This window comes from Ceratotherium simum, chromosome 6, assembly GCF_057802395.1.
Source record: "Ceratotherium simum simum isolate JZ-2026a chromosome 6, ASM5780239v1, whole genome shotgun sequence".
In the NCBI taxonomy this organism is placed as follows: Eukaryota; Metazoa; Chordata; class Mammalia; order Perissodactyla; family Rhinocerotidae; genus Ceratotherium; species Ceratotherium simum.
The window spans coordinates 66,477,480-66,496,890 of record NC_141905.1 but is presented as its reverse complement, the minus strand read 5'-3'; the positions used below and the strand labels follow the sequence as shown (position 1 = coordinate 66,496,890).

Genomic DNA, 19,411 nt, shown 5'->3' with positions numbered 1-19,411 from the left:
TATCCTTATTGCTTTAATTTGTGTTTATTTAATTAGGAGTGAGGTTAAGAATTTTTATTTATTTTTCTTGGCTATTTGTATTTCCTTTTCAATGAACCTTCAAAAGGTATTAAATCTCTTTAATATTCTAGAACAGAATAATACTTTGGCATTATATACAAATATAGAAAATGTTAAACTTGCCATCCCTACTCCAGCCAAAGTCCCAACACTAGCACACCAATTGGCATTATTAGACCCACATTTCATAGCCTTCATTTACCTTATTTTTCAATCAGTTTGTTTATCAATAGCTTTTAGGGTGCGGCCTGGGAAGAGATTAGAAGTTTCCATTTCTGGCCAGCTTCAGATTGTGATAGCTCTCCACTGCTTCCCAACATGCTAAACAAATGCATTCTTACCTCTTTTCTATCCCCAAATCAGGTATCGAGGACTCCATAACACAGCGGCATCTAGAACTTTGCTTTTCTTTCTAGCGCTTCTATCATTCTGACCTCGTTTTTCATATTGCAGAAGTCTCTTGATTTCAACTACTAGTGATTTCAACCTGGCCTCTCTGATTTAGCAGCCTAAAGACAGCCGTGAAAACCAACCAGGAAAGCATGAAATAAGATAACACAGGCCTCCCCACACAGCAATGAAAAGCCTGACAGCGACAGTGCAATCACAGGCTCAGCTGGGCAGCTTTCAAATTGGGTTCTTTGTACCCATTGTGTGCTACTTCTCCTGCATCCTGTGTGCCCACCCATCTGTGAGGAGGTCTGTGCCCTTACCTCCCATCCTGAGGATGAGAGGACAGAGGTGCACAAGAGAAACTTTTCATCCCCAGACCTTAACTCTAGGACAAAGGTCTGGCTTTCTGTTGGTTCTCAGGATCCCCCAGGACACAGCAGCACCAGTCCACATAACATGTATCTGTGGCAGTTTCCAAGTGTTGGGAAAATTCCTAATACTTCTGACTCCTGCTAAAAAAAGGGAGAGGGGTATCTAAAGATCTTCGCACTTACTCATACATCTCCTTCCTGTCACTGTATGTTCTCAAGCAACAATGATGCTACTATCATGCATCATATTCCTATTATTTGCCTGGTGCTGCTGCACTAGATACTTTTCAGCTGCATTACTTACAACTCTTAGACATAGGTCCTATTGTTATTTGCCTCATTTTAACTGTGAGGAAAACGAAGCTTACAATGATTAAATGTTTTTTGCCATTGCCTCGGTGCTAGAATTTGCAGCCAGGTCTGGTTCACTCCAGACCTATTATTCATTCATCCGACAGATGTTGTTGGACATGTATGCTATGCCAGGTGCTCTTCTAGGCATGAATGAGGGATAGTAGGCAGCATTGCAAAGGCCCTGCTCTCACAGAGTTTACCTTTTAGTTAGAGGAGACAGATTATAAACAAATGTATACAGTGAGGTGGTGATAAGTTCTAGGAAAAACAAAGCAGAGTAGGGAGCTGTCAAGGAAGGAATCTCTGATAAGGAGGCATTTGATATTTGAGCCAAGTCCTTATGCAAGTAAGAGAGAGAGCTATATGTCTGCCTGGTGGGAGAGCATTCCAGACAGAAGGAACAGCACATGTGAAGGATATGGAGTATGGGCATACTTGGCATGGTTGAGATATAGCAGGAAGGCCGGGTGGCTGGAACGTAGATAGGACAGGCAAATGTGTCATCTGCCTTTGTTTATTCTGCTATGGAAGGCAGGGATCGTACCTTATTGATCTTTGTGGACCGTGTACCATGATCCAAGTATGATATTCTGTATTGAGGGCAACAAAAATAGAAAGTTATTAAGTGAAGAAATAGTAGATTGAATATACCCACATGTCTCAGAGACTGTCTCTTGAACGGACTCTTTGTCCTGGCATTAATCACATAACATGTGAATACATTTAGCTAAATATTGCACACTGCTCTCCCCAAAAAGACCTGGAAAACAAATTCTATGTATTTTCTCCCCCATGCACTAAACTGCTTTCATTTCTTCTTCCCTTCCTTCTCCCCCTCTCTCCTTTCAACTTCTATTCCTGCTTTCCTTACTCCTTTCTTTCCTACTGTTTGTCCTTCTCTCTCTCTTTATGTCTCTCTCTCTCTCCCTCTTCCTCTGTGTCTCTCCCACCCCCACCCCCTTTTTTTGTAAACTCAATTTGTAAAGTTACTTGAAAAAATGTACTTCTCAGTTTTCCGTGGCTGGGTGTGGGACCTTATAGATAACTTTGTGTCTTTTCTCAACTTAAACTGGATTTCGAGTGTGGCTTTCTCACAAAACGGACAGCTAGTATTCCCCAAACATATCTCACATTCTCTCTCATGTCTCTGTGCTCTTGCCCAATGCTCCTTCCTTCTGGAATGATGACTCATCCCTGTCATCGTTCCAAGCAGCCACCCAGGCTTTTCTCAGCTTTTCCATGAAACCTTCCATGAGTGTCCCCACCCTCACCCCCACACAGGTAATTGTTAGTAAAATGGTCTCTGTTCTCAAAAGTACTATAGGCCATTCTGTGTGATGCAAAGTAAAATAAATGCAGAGTCACAGAAGAAGTCCTGGCACAGAGCAGACCATCTGTGGAGAGGTAGGAAGGTTGGATGTCCCTCCCCTGTGGACCCACAGCACCTGAACCTCTCCTAGATATACTCACCACACTGCATCGTAATTGGCAAGTGACTTTTCTGTATTTCTATTAAATTATTATGTCCTTGTGTTCTCTCTCATGTCCCCAGTTCTTAGCACTGTGGTTGGCAAAAAATGTATGATCCCAGACCTTTCCCTGTAGTAATCATGGCCTTCTGAATGTCCAAAGGTTAACAATAAAAGACAACATTTAGAAAGTTACACTGGACCAAAATCAAGAGATTCATAGAAGAAAACAATGCCATAAGCTCATCATGCCAAAAGAGGACATTTGATCTAAGTTATAATTTTCACAGAAATTTCTTGTCCTCTACATAGTCTTTCAGCGGCCAGGGCTGAAGAGCTCGATTTATAACAGGTACATGCCTCAGAAGGCTCTAGAACCCTGACACGAATGGAGTTTATATGAGCATGAGCATGTTAACACATGCATGCATACACATGTGCATGTGTGTATGTATGTCTGTATGAGTGGGAACATTTAATAGGAAGGTTATAAAACAAAAAATAGAACAATAGAAAGAAAAAAAGGAAGATTTCTATGCAACTGTATGGGCTTTAAAAACTGTTTTGCTTTAAAGTTGAAAATTAATGAGGGAAGAGAGGGGTTTAAAGTGCTCAAACTTGCCTGCCTAGATTATAGTTTTGTTTAAAATTAAACTTTTACAATATTAAGGTATATTAAAGGATTTGGTGCTAAATAAACGTTTGTTGAATGATAGAATCAATGGATAGAGTCCTGGAGATCTGTGATATATTCTTTGCTCTGTCATTTGCTAACCTATGAGCTTGTAGTAATCTCATTCCTAAGGCTGGAACTCTTCACTCGTAAAATGTACCTCTTTCTGGATTTTTTACAAAGTTTAAAAGAGAAAAAGCATGTGATCCGTTTAGCACAGTTCCTGACCCAGAGGAGAGGTTGCTCTGGTTATTTTGGAGGTTGCTGCTGCTGCTGCTGCTATCAGTGGAGACATTCTGGGAAGGGAGAGGTCTGCCTGAGCCTCAGGAAAAACTCCATAGAAGAAGGCCCAGGAAGTATTTATATAGGGTAACAGGAAACGAAAAGCCAGTTCAAACCAGAGAACTCGCTGAATGAGCATAGGGTGTCAGCCAGGAGTGATCGCAGTGTTTAGAAATAGCAGAAGCCCTGAAGACACAAAGTTGCCAATAACACTACATAGTTTTGGGCAGGAATGGGAAGGAAACAGGTTTCAATAGGTAAAGTATGGTAAAGACTTGTCAAATCTTGAAGTAATAATCTGATTTTTTTTTTTTTTTTGGCTGAGGAAGATTCGCCCTGAGCTAACATCTGTTGCTAATCTTCCTCTTTTTTTGCTCGAAGAAGATTAGCCCTGAGCTACCATCTGTGCCCATCTTCTTCTATTTTGTGTGTGGGTAGGCGCCACAGCATGGCTGAGGGGTGGTGTAGGTCTGCCCCTGGGATCCAAACCTACAAACCCTGGCCGCCTAAGTGGAGCACGCTGAACTTAACCACTAGGGTGGCCTCAATAATCTGATTTTTAACATCTGTTTTAGTTCTAAATTTCTAATTACTCTCATTATATATAGAGAGAGTTTGATGCAGAGTTTAGTAAATGACCTTCTCAGAGTCACACAGCATGTTGGCGATAGAGCTAGGACCCGGAAATAATTCCAACAGGAGGGAGCGCCTACAAAACGATATGGCTGCCGGCTGGCTGGCCCTGTGTGCTGGGTGCCAAGGGGACTTCCACGTCATCTTCATGGCCTTAGTTATTTTCTGGTTCTTCCCCAACCACTATCTCACACTGCCTGCACAGAATGTTTGTTATCTATTAATTATACAAGGGGAATATTTTTCATGATGTTTAAAAAAATTACTTAAAAAAAAAAAAAACTAACCCAAATCAAACATTGAATATAAAGAAAGATATTATCTCAGGTAGAAATGTCTGTAGCGCTTCATGGTTGGTTCCCTTGAGACAGAGCGAGCCATACTGGTGATGAAAGAGGGAGACCCTCAGTAAGGACGACGACAGCCCCCATTATCTGAGTGCAGTCTAGCCAGGCAGGAGACTGAACACATCTCATGACGGAGGTCTTCAATCATCATAACCAGTGGGAAGACGGATCTCGTCTGTTCCCATTTCACAGATCAGAGTTTAAAGAGGTCAAATGATTGGTTAGGTTTACCAAGTGAGCAGGCCTTGAGCCTGCATTTAAACCCCTGTTCCTCTGCTCAAAGCCTCGCCTTTTAAAGACAGCTTCCTTTCTCTAGACCAGCACAGATTTTGGGGGGATGGGGATTGCATTATTCTAAGCAGCAGCTGTTGCAGAGAGTGAGAATGCTTGAAAAGAGCAGCACAGTGTCCTAATTACCTATGGCAAGGAAAACATCTGTGTGGGAAAAGTAATGAAATTAATTCTAAAGTCTAGCAGTTGCATACATTAATTGACGTTAATTAATGCCAAATTACAAGATACTTCCTATGGAATCGCATCATACGCTCACCAGAATTGAATATGGAAAGAGTTCATCATACTTAATGCTATTACAGCAAGCCCCGAGGGAAATAAGAGTGATTGGTCCCTCATTATGATGTGCAGCCAATTTCTTTCTGTTTCCATTAGGAGGAGAAAGCGAACAAACCAGGAGCACTTTACTGCGGGCAGGCAGCTCCAAATTGATCATTTCCCCTTCAGCTTGCAAATTTCACTTTGAGCCACTCTGAGCGAGAAATGGTTTCAAGACCTCTTCCAGGGCCTTTTCTTGTGTCACCCAGTTGTATATTTTGTAATTCTCAGCCCAAGGATAGGCTCATTGCACAGCTCCACCTCAGTATGTGGCATGGGGAGGGGAGGAAGATGGAAAGAGCAGAGGAATGAGAGACAATTCTCTGATTTTTGTGAGATGGATCTCACAAGCCCAACATGACTCTGACTCCCTCTCTCCCCCAGCTGAGAGGCGCTGACCAGAGATTTGCACACCTGTTGTCCACCTCTCTCACATCACTGCCTCTGTACTACTGTTGATATCTCATATATATATTTTATTCAGTTTTCTCATGCAAACATACATATATAGATATCTATATATACAATTTGCACAAAATCGGGTCCATATGCAACATATTTTGGCAACCTACTTTTGAAAAACTTTTATTTTGGAATAATTTTAGATAAACAAAAAAGTTACCAAGAAAGTACAGCTTTACCCAGCTACCTGTAATACTAACATCTTATATAACCATGGTCTATTTTTCAAAACTAAGAAATTAACATTGATACAATACTATTAATTGGTAACCTAATTTTATAATATAAAATGTATTAAGCACTTCTGTAAATCCTCATACACTCTTTAGAAGCAGGATTTTAATAGCAAACGATTCATGTCCGCAGTTTATGTAGTTATTCCTCTATTGTCCATTTTGTTTTCTCTTTTTTTGATTGTAAACAACACTGATGAATATCGAAGTAGCTAAATCTTTGCATAGATCATTAATTATTTCCTCAAGTAGAAATCTCAGAAACGAACCTCAGGTCAAAAGATATATCATTTTTAAGGCTCTTGATCCATATTGCCAAATTACCCCCACAAAAAATATCAGTTTACGGGTCTTCTTTTGTATCTAGGTATATCCATTGATACTTAGATGAAAGCCAAAATACGCTTAACAAAAATTGGCCCCAAATTTACTGGGGTTTTCATTCAACATACAGTTGTGGAAATAAACCAACCAACCAAGTTTGAAACCCATAACACCATTTCTATAAAACACTATCTCTTTGAGCTTCATTCGCTTTATCTGAAAAATCAGTTGACATATTGTACTTTGTAGTATTGTGAAGATTAAATGTACTAAATAAATGTGAACATGCTTTAGAATACCTGGCACATGGATGCTCCAGAAATGTTAGTTTCCCTGTTCTTTTATTGTATCCCCAAATCCCTCAGATTCATAATTTCTGTATTGTTGAGTTATAAATATGAAAATTATATTTTTATATTTTTCATCTTATGCTTGTTCAGGAACCTTTGAAGAAGAGATTGAGGTCTTAAGAAAGAAGTTCTTAGACTCCATTACAAATAAAACAAGCACTGTGTATTTATCAAGAAGTCCTCATTAGGTAGCAGTCCTAGAAATTCTAATTGGAAGTTGTATTTGTAATTTGAAGCACAAGACTTCCTAATCAGGGACCTTTGAATCAATTTGGTTAATCATTGTTTTTATTCATTATCTCGCATAACAAGAAGCACAGAGAAACGGCAGCTCTAGGCTTAGTACAATCAGTAACTCAATGATATCATCAGAGAACAGGTCCTTTCCATCTCTTTGTCATACTCATTATGTAAGCTTAACTTTAAGACTGGCTTCTCCTCATGACAAGAAGGCTAGAGCAGTCCCAAGCATCGCACTGAGACTCAGTGTTGTATAGAGACAGAAGAGAGTCTTCTGCTATATCTCCTGGTACCTCCCTGCAGCCCCTTAAAAGACTTCCCTCACTTCTCATTTACTAGAACTGGGTTTAAATGCCCTTTCCTTAACCATCCAATGACAAGGGGAGTAGGAAGACCTTGAGTGGGCATAGACCCATAGACCCATAGACCCATAGACCCAAGAGGATTAATCCTTGCATATGCGAACTTCTGAGTCACATGGAGGAAGAATGAGCCAACAGATCTATTATTGGCTTTTCCAGCAAAGACACAGGAAGGAATGAGCATTGGATAGGTCACCAACAGTACCTGATACAGAAATATAACTGGAATACTCAAATTCAGTTTAACCAGTCTTTTTAAGGACCTACTATGTGCCCCAAACTGATCTAATCATTGTGAAAGGTAGCAAAAGAGAAAACAAGAATGTTATCGTTAGTGATAATAACAACTGACATTTGTACAAGTTAGAGTTTCAAAACATTAGCGCATATATATATATATATATATATATATATATATATATATATATACACATTTTATTTCAGTTAATTCTTAGACCCAAACTACAAGATAGTTGATATTAGCATCTCCAGTTAATAGATGAGGGTGGCAAGACTCAGGGAGATGAAGTGATTTCCTTTGAACTGTGTGATCACTAGTAGTGACCACAACAGAACTCAAACACAGGTCTCATAGTCACCAATCTCCATTGTTACTATGACCCCAAGCTACCTTTTGAAAAACAGAAGTCGACTAAAAGTTGTAAAAGGCTCTGATGGAGTGTGAAATTGTGAGGTAAAAATTTTGTGTGCTATGGGGCGGACCAATCTGGGAATGGATGAGTCCCAGAAATTGTTTTCGAGGAGAAAGGTCTTGAGTTATGCCCTAAAATGGAACTATAAGAATATCTGAAAAAGGAGATAGGGAAGGGTGAGTAGAAGATTCTTCTTTAGTTTGTCTTCGGAGGTTGTTTCACCAGGACTAGATGGGTTAAAGTACTTGAGAGCTATCCCCGTTTGTCCCCATGGTTCACAGCCAGATGGAGGAAGATTGTGGATAAAGCTCTCCTCCATCAGTCTCCTGAGAGCTTATCAATGACTGCATCAGTCTTTGGTCAAATGGAGCAAATGTGCACGCCGCCTCCTAGTGGTGCTCCTGATAGAATCCAGGGATACCCAAGTTCCTTAAAGGAAAGATAGTCCTGGAAATTTCCTTAAGGGAAGTCATTAGTGAATCCTTACATCCAACTCAACACGCTATTGCCCATCCTCATATCATGTAAATAATTGTCTCCTGATTTTTTTCCTTTGGAAGAGTGGATTTCTGCATACATCTCTAATGTCCTAAAATCAAACTCATCATTCATTAAGCATCGAAAAAAAGGCAAATGACTTCCTTTTTCATTCAAAAAGATACATTCCAATAAAGAGGCATGTTCCAGTGAATATTTATTGGCTACTATGTGTTAGGAATGGTATTAGATCCTGGGGGTACAGCAGGGAACAACAACAAAAGAGGTCTCTGACTTCAGGAAGATTATATTCTAATGGGGGCGGGGGTGGGGGGCAGAAATAAATAAGGAACAAGGTAATTTTAGATTGTGATAAATTCCAGGAAGGGAATTAACAGGATTGTGTGTGGTCAAAAGTAAATCATTGAAGACCCTCAGAAGTAATAATGAGCTGAAATCTAGAACCTTCCTTGGGAACAACCTGAGGAGGAGCATTTTAGGCAGAGGGAATACAAATGAAGTCTCTTAAGTGGTAGAAAGTTTGGCCAAATTTCCAACCATAAAGTAGGGCAGATTAGAAGAATCCCAGGGAGAGAGAAAGAGATTAGCATGAGGGGAGGTTGGAGTGGTGGGCAGTGGAGGGTTTGAATTTACTCTAAATGCAAGAAGGCAAAAGGAGTTTTAAGTAAGGAAGTGACATCTGATTAGTAGAGAGGGCGAGATAGTCATGGTTGAACAACAGGACTGCCTCCCTGATACAACACTGGCTTCCAGCACTAGGGATCAAATCTGTGTAAGAGTTATTATTACTGATAGGTTTTTTGTCTGCTGTACAGTCTCTGGTGAGATTCAGGGTCTTAGTTTACTCATCTATAAAATGAGAGCAAGTTTTTGACTAGGAATCTCCTCTCTGTTGTGTTTTCCTTCTAATTAGTAGTAGAAGAAAAACCTTTATTTTGACCTAGAACCTTATTATTTATAACAACAGCGCTTCTAGCATGAGATGATTGCATGCATGTGTGTGTTTTCCTATTTGTCAGTCAAAGGTCAAAGTGTGGAGGTGAAGCCTATTAATGAGAAAAAATAACTATGAAAGCACAAGTATTATTGCCAGTTTTTGAAAATATTTTCATTTGGGTTTGGGAGGGGAAAAATTAATTAATAAGAATTTAGTGTTCTAGGATGGCAAGAGTTGGAGAAGGCACTGGGAGATGGTGGTGGTGGTGTTGATAGCAAGTGAGTAAAATAATAATGATGATAATTTTAACGATAATAATGATAATAGTAATGTGGTTAACAAAGAATGTGAGGTTTGTTTATAGACTTGAAGATAGCAAGGGATGTAGAAAATGTCCACTCTGACTCTAATACTCTGTGTGTATATTACCCCCCACTCCCACTTTTTTGTCAGATTCCCAATATCTAACTTGCCGAATGCAGAACTGCACAGAGGCCAACAGACATAAACCTTTCCCGGGCTACATTGATCCAGACTCTCTGATTGTCCAGGATGATTACGTGTTTGTTCAGGTATGAAAGATCCACTTCTATTGATTTTCTCAAAAACACTTCTCTTCCCTGTTTCTGTCCCTACTGCAGCCCCTTTTGTCTGCTTACACTCCCTTAAGAGTAAAAAAGGAAGAAAGAAAGAAAAGCATTATCTTTTCAACAAAAGGAACATTACTGAATGCTGAGCTTCTATCCTAACAGAATATTAATTAGTTCCTCTGGGCAATGCCTGGAAGACCTTATCAACAGGGGTCAGGAGGCACTGCTTAGAGTACTAAAGTTGTCTCCAGAATGAGTCACACTTCCATTCAGCCCCCTCATCTGCATTCAGAGAAGCTCCTGATAGTCATCAACAGCACTGAGCAGATGTGTCAATCTCTTCCTATCAGGAGAATGGCCAGCCAATCAGCCTCCTCCGCAATCCACCTTAAAAATAGAGAAGCAGGTGGGAACAGGAAACTGTGGGGAGGCTAGAGGTGGTGGGAGGCAGAAGCAAGGGAGAGAGTAATCAGCCATTATTGTCGTGCACTGACTGTGATTGGGATAAAGAGAGTTTAGATGAGATGTATTCAGACAAGTTTTTCACCTCCAGAGTGAGTGGGAAACACTTTGAGAAGCTGAAGTTTCATGAGTGGTTAGAAGACACAGGGAGCAAGTATGCTTTGCTTCTTTTTAGCATTTAAGGAAAATTTTAGGCTTGTTTGGACAAGGCATTTAAAAATTCACTTATTGATTTCCATGTTAAAAATGACAAATGTACAATTGCTAAATAGTTTATATATATATAAACACATATATATCATTTCACTATCATTGAGACACATTCTAGACACTATTATATTTATTTAGAAAGAAATAATTTAAAATATTTAATTCCATGTTTTGAGGAAGCAAATGTTCAAAATGCCCAATATCAGCTTATGTACTTTTAAAATGTTTCACAAATGATTACACACACACATGCACACACACACATACATTTCCTTTTTCTTCAGAGAAATGAGTAATGAGTACTCTGATAACTTCAGCGTCAAGTTATCAAGTGACATTAAAATGGTTACATATATTGGTTCTATCTATAATTCATTTCTCTGTCAATGTTGCTCCCACAAACCTTTTCTGTTTTTGAATAACAGTTTATAATCCACATATATGACTTACATTGAGAATCAATTCTGCGTTCAGAGTTTCATATACCTTCCACCCAGGCCACTGTGAACGTGATCCCGTAACCCATCATGAGTACTAAGAGGTGGTCTGCCCACATAGTGGTAAATGGTAATTTCCAACCACATTTTTATGTGTCTGATGCATATTCTCCCAGAGCATTTGTTGACATTGTTAGTATGCAAACTCCAGCTAACGTTCAAACTCCACATATTTATGTGGGTTGAGAGTGGCTACACGAACTCATAGAAGCGGAGAGTAGAAGGGTGGTTGCCAAGGGCTGGGAGGTAGGGGAAATGGGGAGATGTTGGTCAAGGGGTACAAACTTCTATGTATAAGATGAATAAGTTCTGGAAATCTAATGTGCAGCATGGTGGCTAAGATTAACAATACTGTATTATATACTTGAAAGTTGTTAAGAGAGTAGATCTTAAATGTTATTACCACACACAAAAAAATCATAATAAAATGAAGGGATGGAGGTGTTAACTAACCTTATTGTGGTAATCATTTGGCAATATATATGTGTATCAAATCATCACATTGTACACCTTAAATGTACATATGTTATATGTCAACAATATCTCAATAAAGCTGGGGAAAAAAGAGTAGCTACACACGAGAGAGAGATTGGCAGTAGAGCCCTTGACACTGCACCAAACGATGCTCGTGCTGAAGTGGGGACCACACCCATTCTCACCCTCCCACACACCCACAGGGTTCATGGGACTGTATGTCCTGGACAAACTTGGGGGAGGTAGCCCACAATTCTCTTCTCGGAGTTAGAGATCTAGAATGATTTTGGCCCACGGTCCCAGTTTGGCTTTCCGTCTAACATGTCAGCAGCACTGCTGTGTGTGGGACATGCTCACAGTTGTCAATGTGACAGCATCAAACTGGCATCCAGTGCCCAGAGATGTGTCTCTAGTTCTGCCACTGTTTGACCTGGGCCATTCCCTTCTGATATGGCAGGGGGACCTGTTTGCATGGCCGTAGTCTTGGGGCTAAATAGCTGGGCTGCTGATGGACATTGAGCTAATATAGCCTAAGCCTTGTGTCATTTGAAAAAAAAAAAACTGAAACTGTTTCCTGGCTTCTGGGCCACAGTGCAAATCGAAGAATTATGTTTTTGTGCAGTGGGTTCAGTTTGGGCCTCTGACCAACTCACATGCGCTGTATGAGTTGTTTTTGAACTGAATGCCAATTCTTTACTCTTGTCCACAATAGCCGTTCACACTGTTGTGTTGGCAGCTACCCCCTTCCATTTGGTGGCTGTTCTTCTATGACCTGTAACCATTATAGTAGCTCCTTTTACAACCTTTGTGTTTATGATTCAGCTGACATCAGGAGGACGGCCACATTACTACGTGTCCTACCGAAGGAATGCATTTGCCCAAATGAAGCTGCCCAAATATGCTTTGCCCAAGGTATGACCTGATTTCTTCATTTCAGTATTTCCTCTGATTCACATATTCCTGCCTCCACTCCCTTTCCGAAGGACCCTTGGACCCTTTCAGTCTCTCGTAATCATTTATTTTTTATTTATTTTTTTTTTGGTGAGGAAGATTGGTCCTGAGCTAACATCTGTGCCAGTCTTCCTCTATTTTGTTTGTGGGACGCTGCCACAGCACGGCTTGATGAGCAGTGTATAGGTCTGCGCCCAGGATCTGAACCCACAAACTCCGGGCCACCAAAGCAGAGCGTGCGAACTTAACTACTATGCCACCGGGCTGGCCCAGCCATTTATTTCTTTTCATCCCCCACCTCCATTTCTCAAGTTTGTTCTCTCTCCTCCCAACACTGCCTGGAATTCTTGCTATAGGAGCATCTGAATACATTGGTAATTGCTCTGCTTTTGCTTTTCAATAGTAAAGATTTTCAAGCAGTAGGTATTGGGACAATCATATTTTCTAGCAAGACAGAAAATATGCTTTGAATACATGGTATATCAGTGCAACAGTGTGATATATTTTTATCCCATTTTGTAGTTATCAGTTATTTATTGAGAGGTGATGCAGCCTTATATGGCATCCAACCTTTGCTTTCTCTCTCAATGGAACTTAGGAGACTGGTTGTCTTTAGAGTTTTGAGGCACACCTAATTTTTTAGATTTCCCCAAAGATATACTCCTTTGAAAATAGCGGCAGAGAAAAGTTAAAGACTCTCAACTGTTGCCCTTCTGGGCTATCGTTCCATAAACACTGAAGAACTGCGTTAATATGGAGCGCCACCTAGTGGAGGTCAAACTGACTTGGGAGCTGAAAGCTATGGATTTGCGGTCTTGCTGCCATCCTTATGTATTTTCAGTGGCCGGAAATTGTTAATGTATTGTGCCTTGATCTTAGAGCAAGGAAGATGTGTGTGGCTGTACGGAGGGGACTGTGTAAGTTTAAATATATTTGTGGCTCAGATTTGAAACCTTTGGGTTGAACAGAGAACATGAAAACTTTTTTTGATTGAGTTATCATGACTCTTTCTCTTGTGTTTTTATCCATGACTTTCTCATATGCTGTCTTGGACCAACACTTGCCCAGGAAGTCCTGTGATAGATATAGCACAAGGGCATAGCAGGTCTCTTCTCCCAGGAGAAAAAATGGTAGCTATTTGCTCTGGCTTCTCCAGCAGAATTCTCTGTCTTGACCATCACTCTGCCCCTAACCCTAGCATCGTGAGAGGTGGGATGTAAATCTCAGACCATTAGAAATAATAACACACATTAGATAGCACTATTAACTCTGAAGAACTAAACTATATCCATGTTAGTAATTATTATTATTTTCAGCTGCTAAGAGATTAATGACAGGTAATTGCCCAGAACTATACATCTGTGCCTGTATATATTTAACTGCTCCTTGCTCTTGATTTGGCTTAAAGTATTTTTCAAAAAGGCAAGTAGTTACAACATCGGAGTCATGCCTTAGAAGAGAATTGGGTAAAATCAGTTTGTAAAAGCAAAACTTAGTGTTGTTAAAATTACCCTTGAGAATCTTTTAGGAAGGTCGCTGAGGGAGATGATCATGTTACCTCAGTAAGTCCAACAGAGCCGTCCCCCCCCACCCCTCCAGTGGTGAAATGCATTGCTGTTTCTCTGGTTGACCAACAAATGAAGTAGTTGGCTTGCAAGATTTACACCTTTAAAAACAAGAATTATACTCAATTTGATGAGATGCTCTTGTTCAAGAGGCATGTGGTAATTGAGACCGAATCAGGAAACAGCAGCTTTGAGTCACTCATCTCATGCTTACTCTTGGGAATATCCTTTTTGAGTGGAATAAGTTTCAGCAAAACCAAATCCTATTTGCAGCAGAATTGAGGCTAGAACTCAAACCTCCTGACTCCCAAACTGGCGTTCTTTATATCATACTTTTCTTCCCTTGAAATAAATTAGTAGATTCTACTATTAAAAGAGAGCAGTACCCCCACCCCAAATTTTGATATACTGAGGGGCATCAGGAAAAGAAGTTCCATTGACCTAAGCAACCCCAGAAACAGTAGTTTAAAATCAAAGAGACATCTATCTTTTGGTCCGTTGCTGGCGTTAAGAAACACACACTTTGCATTGCTTGCTCATAGCCATCACACAGATCACTGTTGACAGTCGCCCCCGGTGGCATCTAGCCAATCTTGAAGGAAAAGTTTTACTTTGACCTGAATCGGCTGTCTGTCCCCTCCCCCTGCTCTCTCAGATATGCAGGTTCCATTACTCAGCCTCATCTGAGGTCTGAGGGTAGAATGCAGTGATTAATTTAGCTTGTCCCCAGGAACAGAGGAACCAGTACAGCAAATAAATGTACTATTTGGTCCAAGTGGGTGTTTATTATTTAAGGCAATGAGTTGCCTCATTATAATCCCATTACACCTTCAAAGAGAAGCCCTAGCTTAGGTGGAGTGATCTGTGGCAAGGGTGAATATATTTCATGGCCTTCTATCAAAGCCAGGATGGCCGTGGCTGGAAATGAACAAAGCTTCATGCCTGCCAAAGGAATCAAGACAAACCAGTGCTCAAATTTTCTTTAATCATCCACTGCCATTGTATCAGTTCTTAAAAGACTGTGGTTACCGTGAGCTGTGTCAAAAAAAAAAAAAAAAAAAGATTTAATATGATTGTAAAAATGATCAGAGAGGAGGATGGGGAGATTTTAATATTGCTGTTGCCATTAAGAGCATGAGGCCCTCCAGACAGGGACACATAGTGACAGTTTCCCTCCCTTAACTTACTTGGAGCTCATTCTGAGCTACTCAAGTGAGATAAATGAGGCAATACATATGAAAGTGCTTTGAGCATTTTGGAGGACAGATACTCTATAAAAGCAAGGTAATATTATTAGTAGTATGGATCTAGTTGTCTGTGGGGTAGAAGATAGATGTGAACTGGCGGGTGCATGGGGCAAAGGCTGTTTGATTTTGCGGCAGGAGACCCAAAATCCAGACCTAGATCTGCCACTAACCTGCTTTGAAACCTTAAGCTGGTTTATCGATTTCTCTTTCTCTCTCTCTTTCTTTTTTTTACATTTTTTAAAATAAGGAGCTTAGATTCACAACAATATTTTCTTAAGTGTGTTAGAATAAAATGTCTTCGGAGATGCTTCATGAAAATTTGGTTCTATGATCAAATAAGTTTAAAAAAAGAAATAAACGTCATTCTGTGTTCCTTGCCTAGAGAGTAACAGTAGCTCACTGGAATGTTGAACGCTCTAGGATGTCCTGCAAGCAAGAAAGCTGTATAATTCAGCATTGCTCCAAACATTTACAAAAGGATCCATTTAAAAAAATTCTATTAAAATCCAATAATGCTGGTGTCCTATGGAACAGACTTTGGGAAACACTCTAGTACAAGAGCTCAAAGATCACTTCTTGGTCTAAAATTTTGTCTCAGTAAAAGCATTCAACATAAAGTGCCATTTGGGGAGAAAGAGCATATTTTCATGATGGAGGAAGAAGTAGGCAAGAAGAAAAAAGAAAGATGGTATTTAAATATGTCAAACCTTTCAATTAAAATATTTAAGACCAACATGATTTTTAAAAAGTCTGTTCAATGTAATTAGATTATATGGCGAGAAAGAGATCTGATCATGACCTTTACATGGAGATGACCATTTTAATCTGGTTTTGTTACGTGACTAGTTCTCTAAGTGACTTAAACACTTGATGCATCTGTGTTTTCAGTTCCATATCTACCAATGAAGGTTTGAGCAAGCTGGGATAGTATAGATGGTTTACTCTAGCCCCCAGGATTATTTAATGAGATGTCTACTGTGACCCAGACCTCAGAGGTTTACCAGCGCACAAATTCACTCCAAAGGCACAGAGGTGGGAATTAGTTATGCAGAGACCAGGTTAGTGCTGAAATATTTTAACTTGAATTCAAGGATGATGCTACATCCTGCTGACAAGGAAGGAAACATGAATTGGGAATAGTTGTTTGATGAAATATAGTGTGTCAGGGACAAAATGTTGCTTTGGAATTGTCATATTTCTTCCAAAAGGGATATCCCTATTGCAGGATCCCTTTAAAACTATATTTTTTCCTCCTTTGTTTGTATACATTTTGACAGTAAAATAAAATCCTATAATGATTTCATTGGGAAAAAAAAAAAAAGAAAGAAAATTCTGGATGCCAGGGTAAGGATTTTGATCTTTGTCCTATAGGAAATGGAGGGCCATAGAAGGTTTGGCTTTCAATGGATGAATGGCCCTTGGGCTAATTTCCACAGCTAATTCCCTCCATTAGAAAGAAACAAAACATTTGGATGAACCACTTTTTGTTGAGTAGATCAGTAAGCACCCTAACATTTGCAACGAACTGAAAGGCCAAATCAGCCTTGCTTCATCAACAAAAGGGGATTTAAGGGCTTGCTTAACTGAAAATAGCTAGCATGTGTGGAGCAGAAGCTAAGTGCCAGGCACTGTTACACATGCTTAACACTTACTAACTGACGTAATCCTCACAAGTCCATGGAGGGCATACTATTATCTCTATTTTGCAGGTAGAAATTCTGAGGCACAGAGTTCAGTTCATACAGCTAAGTTATAGAGCCAGGATTTGAACTTAAGTAGTTTTACTTCAAAGTCCATTCTTTTAACCATTTTGCTCTGCTGTCCTCTCTAACTGAAGAGTTACAGGTGGGAAGGCTTCTTAGATATCCACATTCAAAGACTCAAAGAATGTCACAGAATTTGGCCTATCGCTCTCTACCTTTTGAGCATACTTTTTCTGGATTGGCTTCATCCTCTGCCTCCAAGATATGATCTAGACTTTTTTAAATTCTGTCTGCTTACAAACCAATAGTAAAAGATATTTTCTCTCTCTCTCTCTCTAATAGTTCCACAGTCTTTCTAGAATCATGTCTTATTGACTTTGCTTGGGTCACATAGCCATCACTGATCCAATAACTATCATCAGAGAAATTGAATTTTCTGAATGCCAGGCCTACAAGCTCACTTCTGGTGCTGAGGGTGGAAGAAAGTAGCAAAGACTGAGTATTGGGAGGAAATTTCTCTGAGAGGGGTGAGCATGTTTTTCAAAGACTGTCAAGCTACAATTACCAGAAGAAATATAAATAGGCATTGGGCAGACACAAGATATGGCCAATTTTTATATTAAACCTTAGTTTACGTTTTTGACCACATTGAATTCACGGGCAGGACTCATTTTTGGCTTCCCCTCTCTGTATTCTCTCTACAAAAACATTACCAAACTCTAGAGTATGGCATGTAAGGCCTGGGTAGGGGTGAGGAATATGAAACCCTTTGCATAAGAACTTCTTCCTTCTGGGATCATATGAGTTCACTATGATCAAGGCTAAAGAGGAGGGAGAGACTCATTCCCATGTATCTAAAGCAGAGTTAGAGCTGAATTTCTGATTGGTTGGTTGAGAGAACATGGGCTTATATTACAATGAGAAATTTAGGTTAGAAGTTAGGTAGAATTTTCTAGTGCTGGAATTGTTGTTAAGGAAGACAGATCTCCTGAAGCTTTTCAAGGGTGGAGGATGGTCCATCTGGGAAGATTTGGGTACTAAACTAAACAAAGGCCAAGAATCTTTTCATGTTGTTCTCCTACCTTTGTGCTTATGTGTAATTCTGTTTTGTTTTGTTTTGTTTTGCTTTTTGCTTTTTGAAAGTCACACAAATATCTACTGCCTTGGGCAAAGGGTGAAAAGCTGCCAAGAGCATTTGAGCAGGCATCCCCTACAGAAGACAGCAAGCCTTGGTCTGAGACAAGCTTTGGCCTGTGCCAGTCTCTCCCTGAACATCCACTTCTCTTGAATTCTGAATGGGAGAAGAAAGGATTTGGAATTCCCACCCCCGGGACATCTGCTCACTACCTCCACATTACCTTTGCTTTGTTTCTATCTTCCAGGACTACCAGAATCTGAAAACATCATCAATGATGCAGACTATTTTTTCCCTCTTTTACTTAAGGTTTCCTAACTGAACTGCTCAGAGCAAAGGTTAAATAAGCAGATAAGTTCTTGAGCACTCATTAACGTGGAGATTAGTGCTCTGGGGTTTTTCCTCTGGGGTTTCTGGGGGTTTCTGAGCCTAGCCTTAGGACGGTGCTTCTCAAACTCTAAAGTGCATATCAATCACTCATGGATATTAAAATGCAGATTTCAATACACTAGGGAGGCCTGAGGTTCTGTGCCTCTAATAAACTTACAGGTGATGCCCGCGATGCTAGTCCGTGGACCACACTGAGAGATGCAGGACTTGTCTATTTTCTCTCTGTCCCTCCATCTTTTCCTCATATTTGCCCCATATAAGCCTTCTGAGCATGTACCCTGTTTGTGCATGGCAAATGTATCAGGATGACTGATTCTCCAAAGTCATACATATTTGAGAAAGTATTCTTCAAATTATCTAATGAGGCAATTAAATTATAACTGAGCTACCAAGCATCTCTCTGTCCTATTTTCTCATGACCTTACTGCCTAACCCCACAAGTGACAAAGGAAACATTTGATTAACACTTAACTAATTATTATTTCATAAATATGCCATAGGAAAATCTCTGTCTTCCATTATAGTGCCTAAGTGCCTAATCAGGTATTCCTATTCCTCATTAGATTCCACACTCTTTGGACACAGTCCAGGTTAACTTATGAAGCACTTCTTCTGCTTCACTTCCCTGTGTCTTTCTTCAGGACATGCATGTCATCAGCACAGATGAGAATCAAGTGTTTGCAGCGGTCCAAGAATGGAACCAAAACGACACGTACAACCTCTACATCTCAGACACCCGTGGTGTCTACTTCACCCTGGCCTTGGAAAATGTCCAGAGCAGCAGAGGCCCTGAGGGCAACATCATGATCGACCTCTATGAGGTATGTCACAAGGCATATGTTGTTCTGACTCACTACAGTGCCTGGACTGGCTTATGTAGGCCCAACATTGGCTGTTTCCTCAATCATTTTAATTACTAGTTCCTTATGTGGCC

The 19,411-nt window shown here is 40.0% G+C and overlaps 1 protein-coding gene across 5 annotated transcripts in view; it reads left to right on the top strand.

Moving 5' to 3' along the window:
* Nucleotides 1–19,411, top strand: part of SORCS1 (sortilin related VPS10 domain containing receptor 1) — a 487,586-nt gene that overhangs the window by 355,998 nt on the left and 112,177 nt on the right. For all 5 annotated transcript variants that reach the window (XM_087432564.1, XM_004428057.3, XM_087432565.1 and 2 more), the window contains exons 7-9: nt 9,707–9,825; nt 12,309–12,398; nt 19,119–19,298. In XM_087432564.1, the coding sequence (XP_087288690.1) occupies nt 9,707–9,825; nt 12,309–12,398; nt 19,119–19,298 (389 nt within the window). The remainder of the gene's footprint in view (nt 1–9,706; nt 9,826–12,308; nt 12,399–19,118; nt 19,299–19,411) is intronic.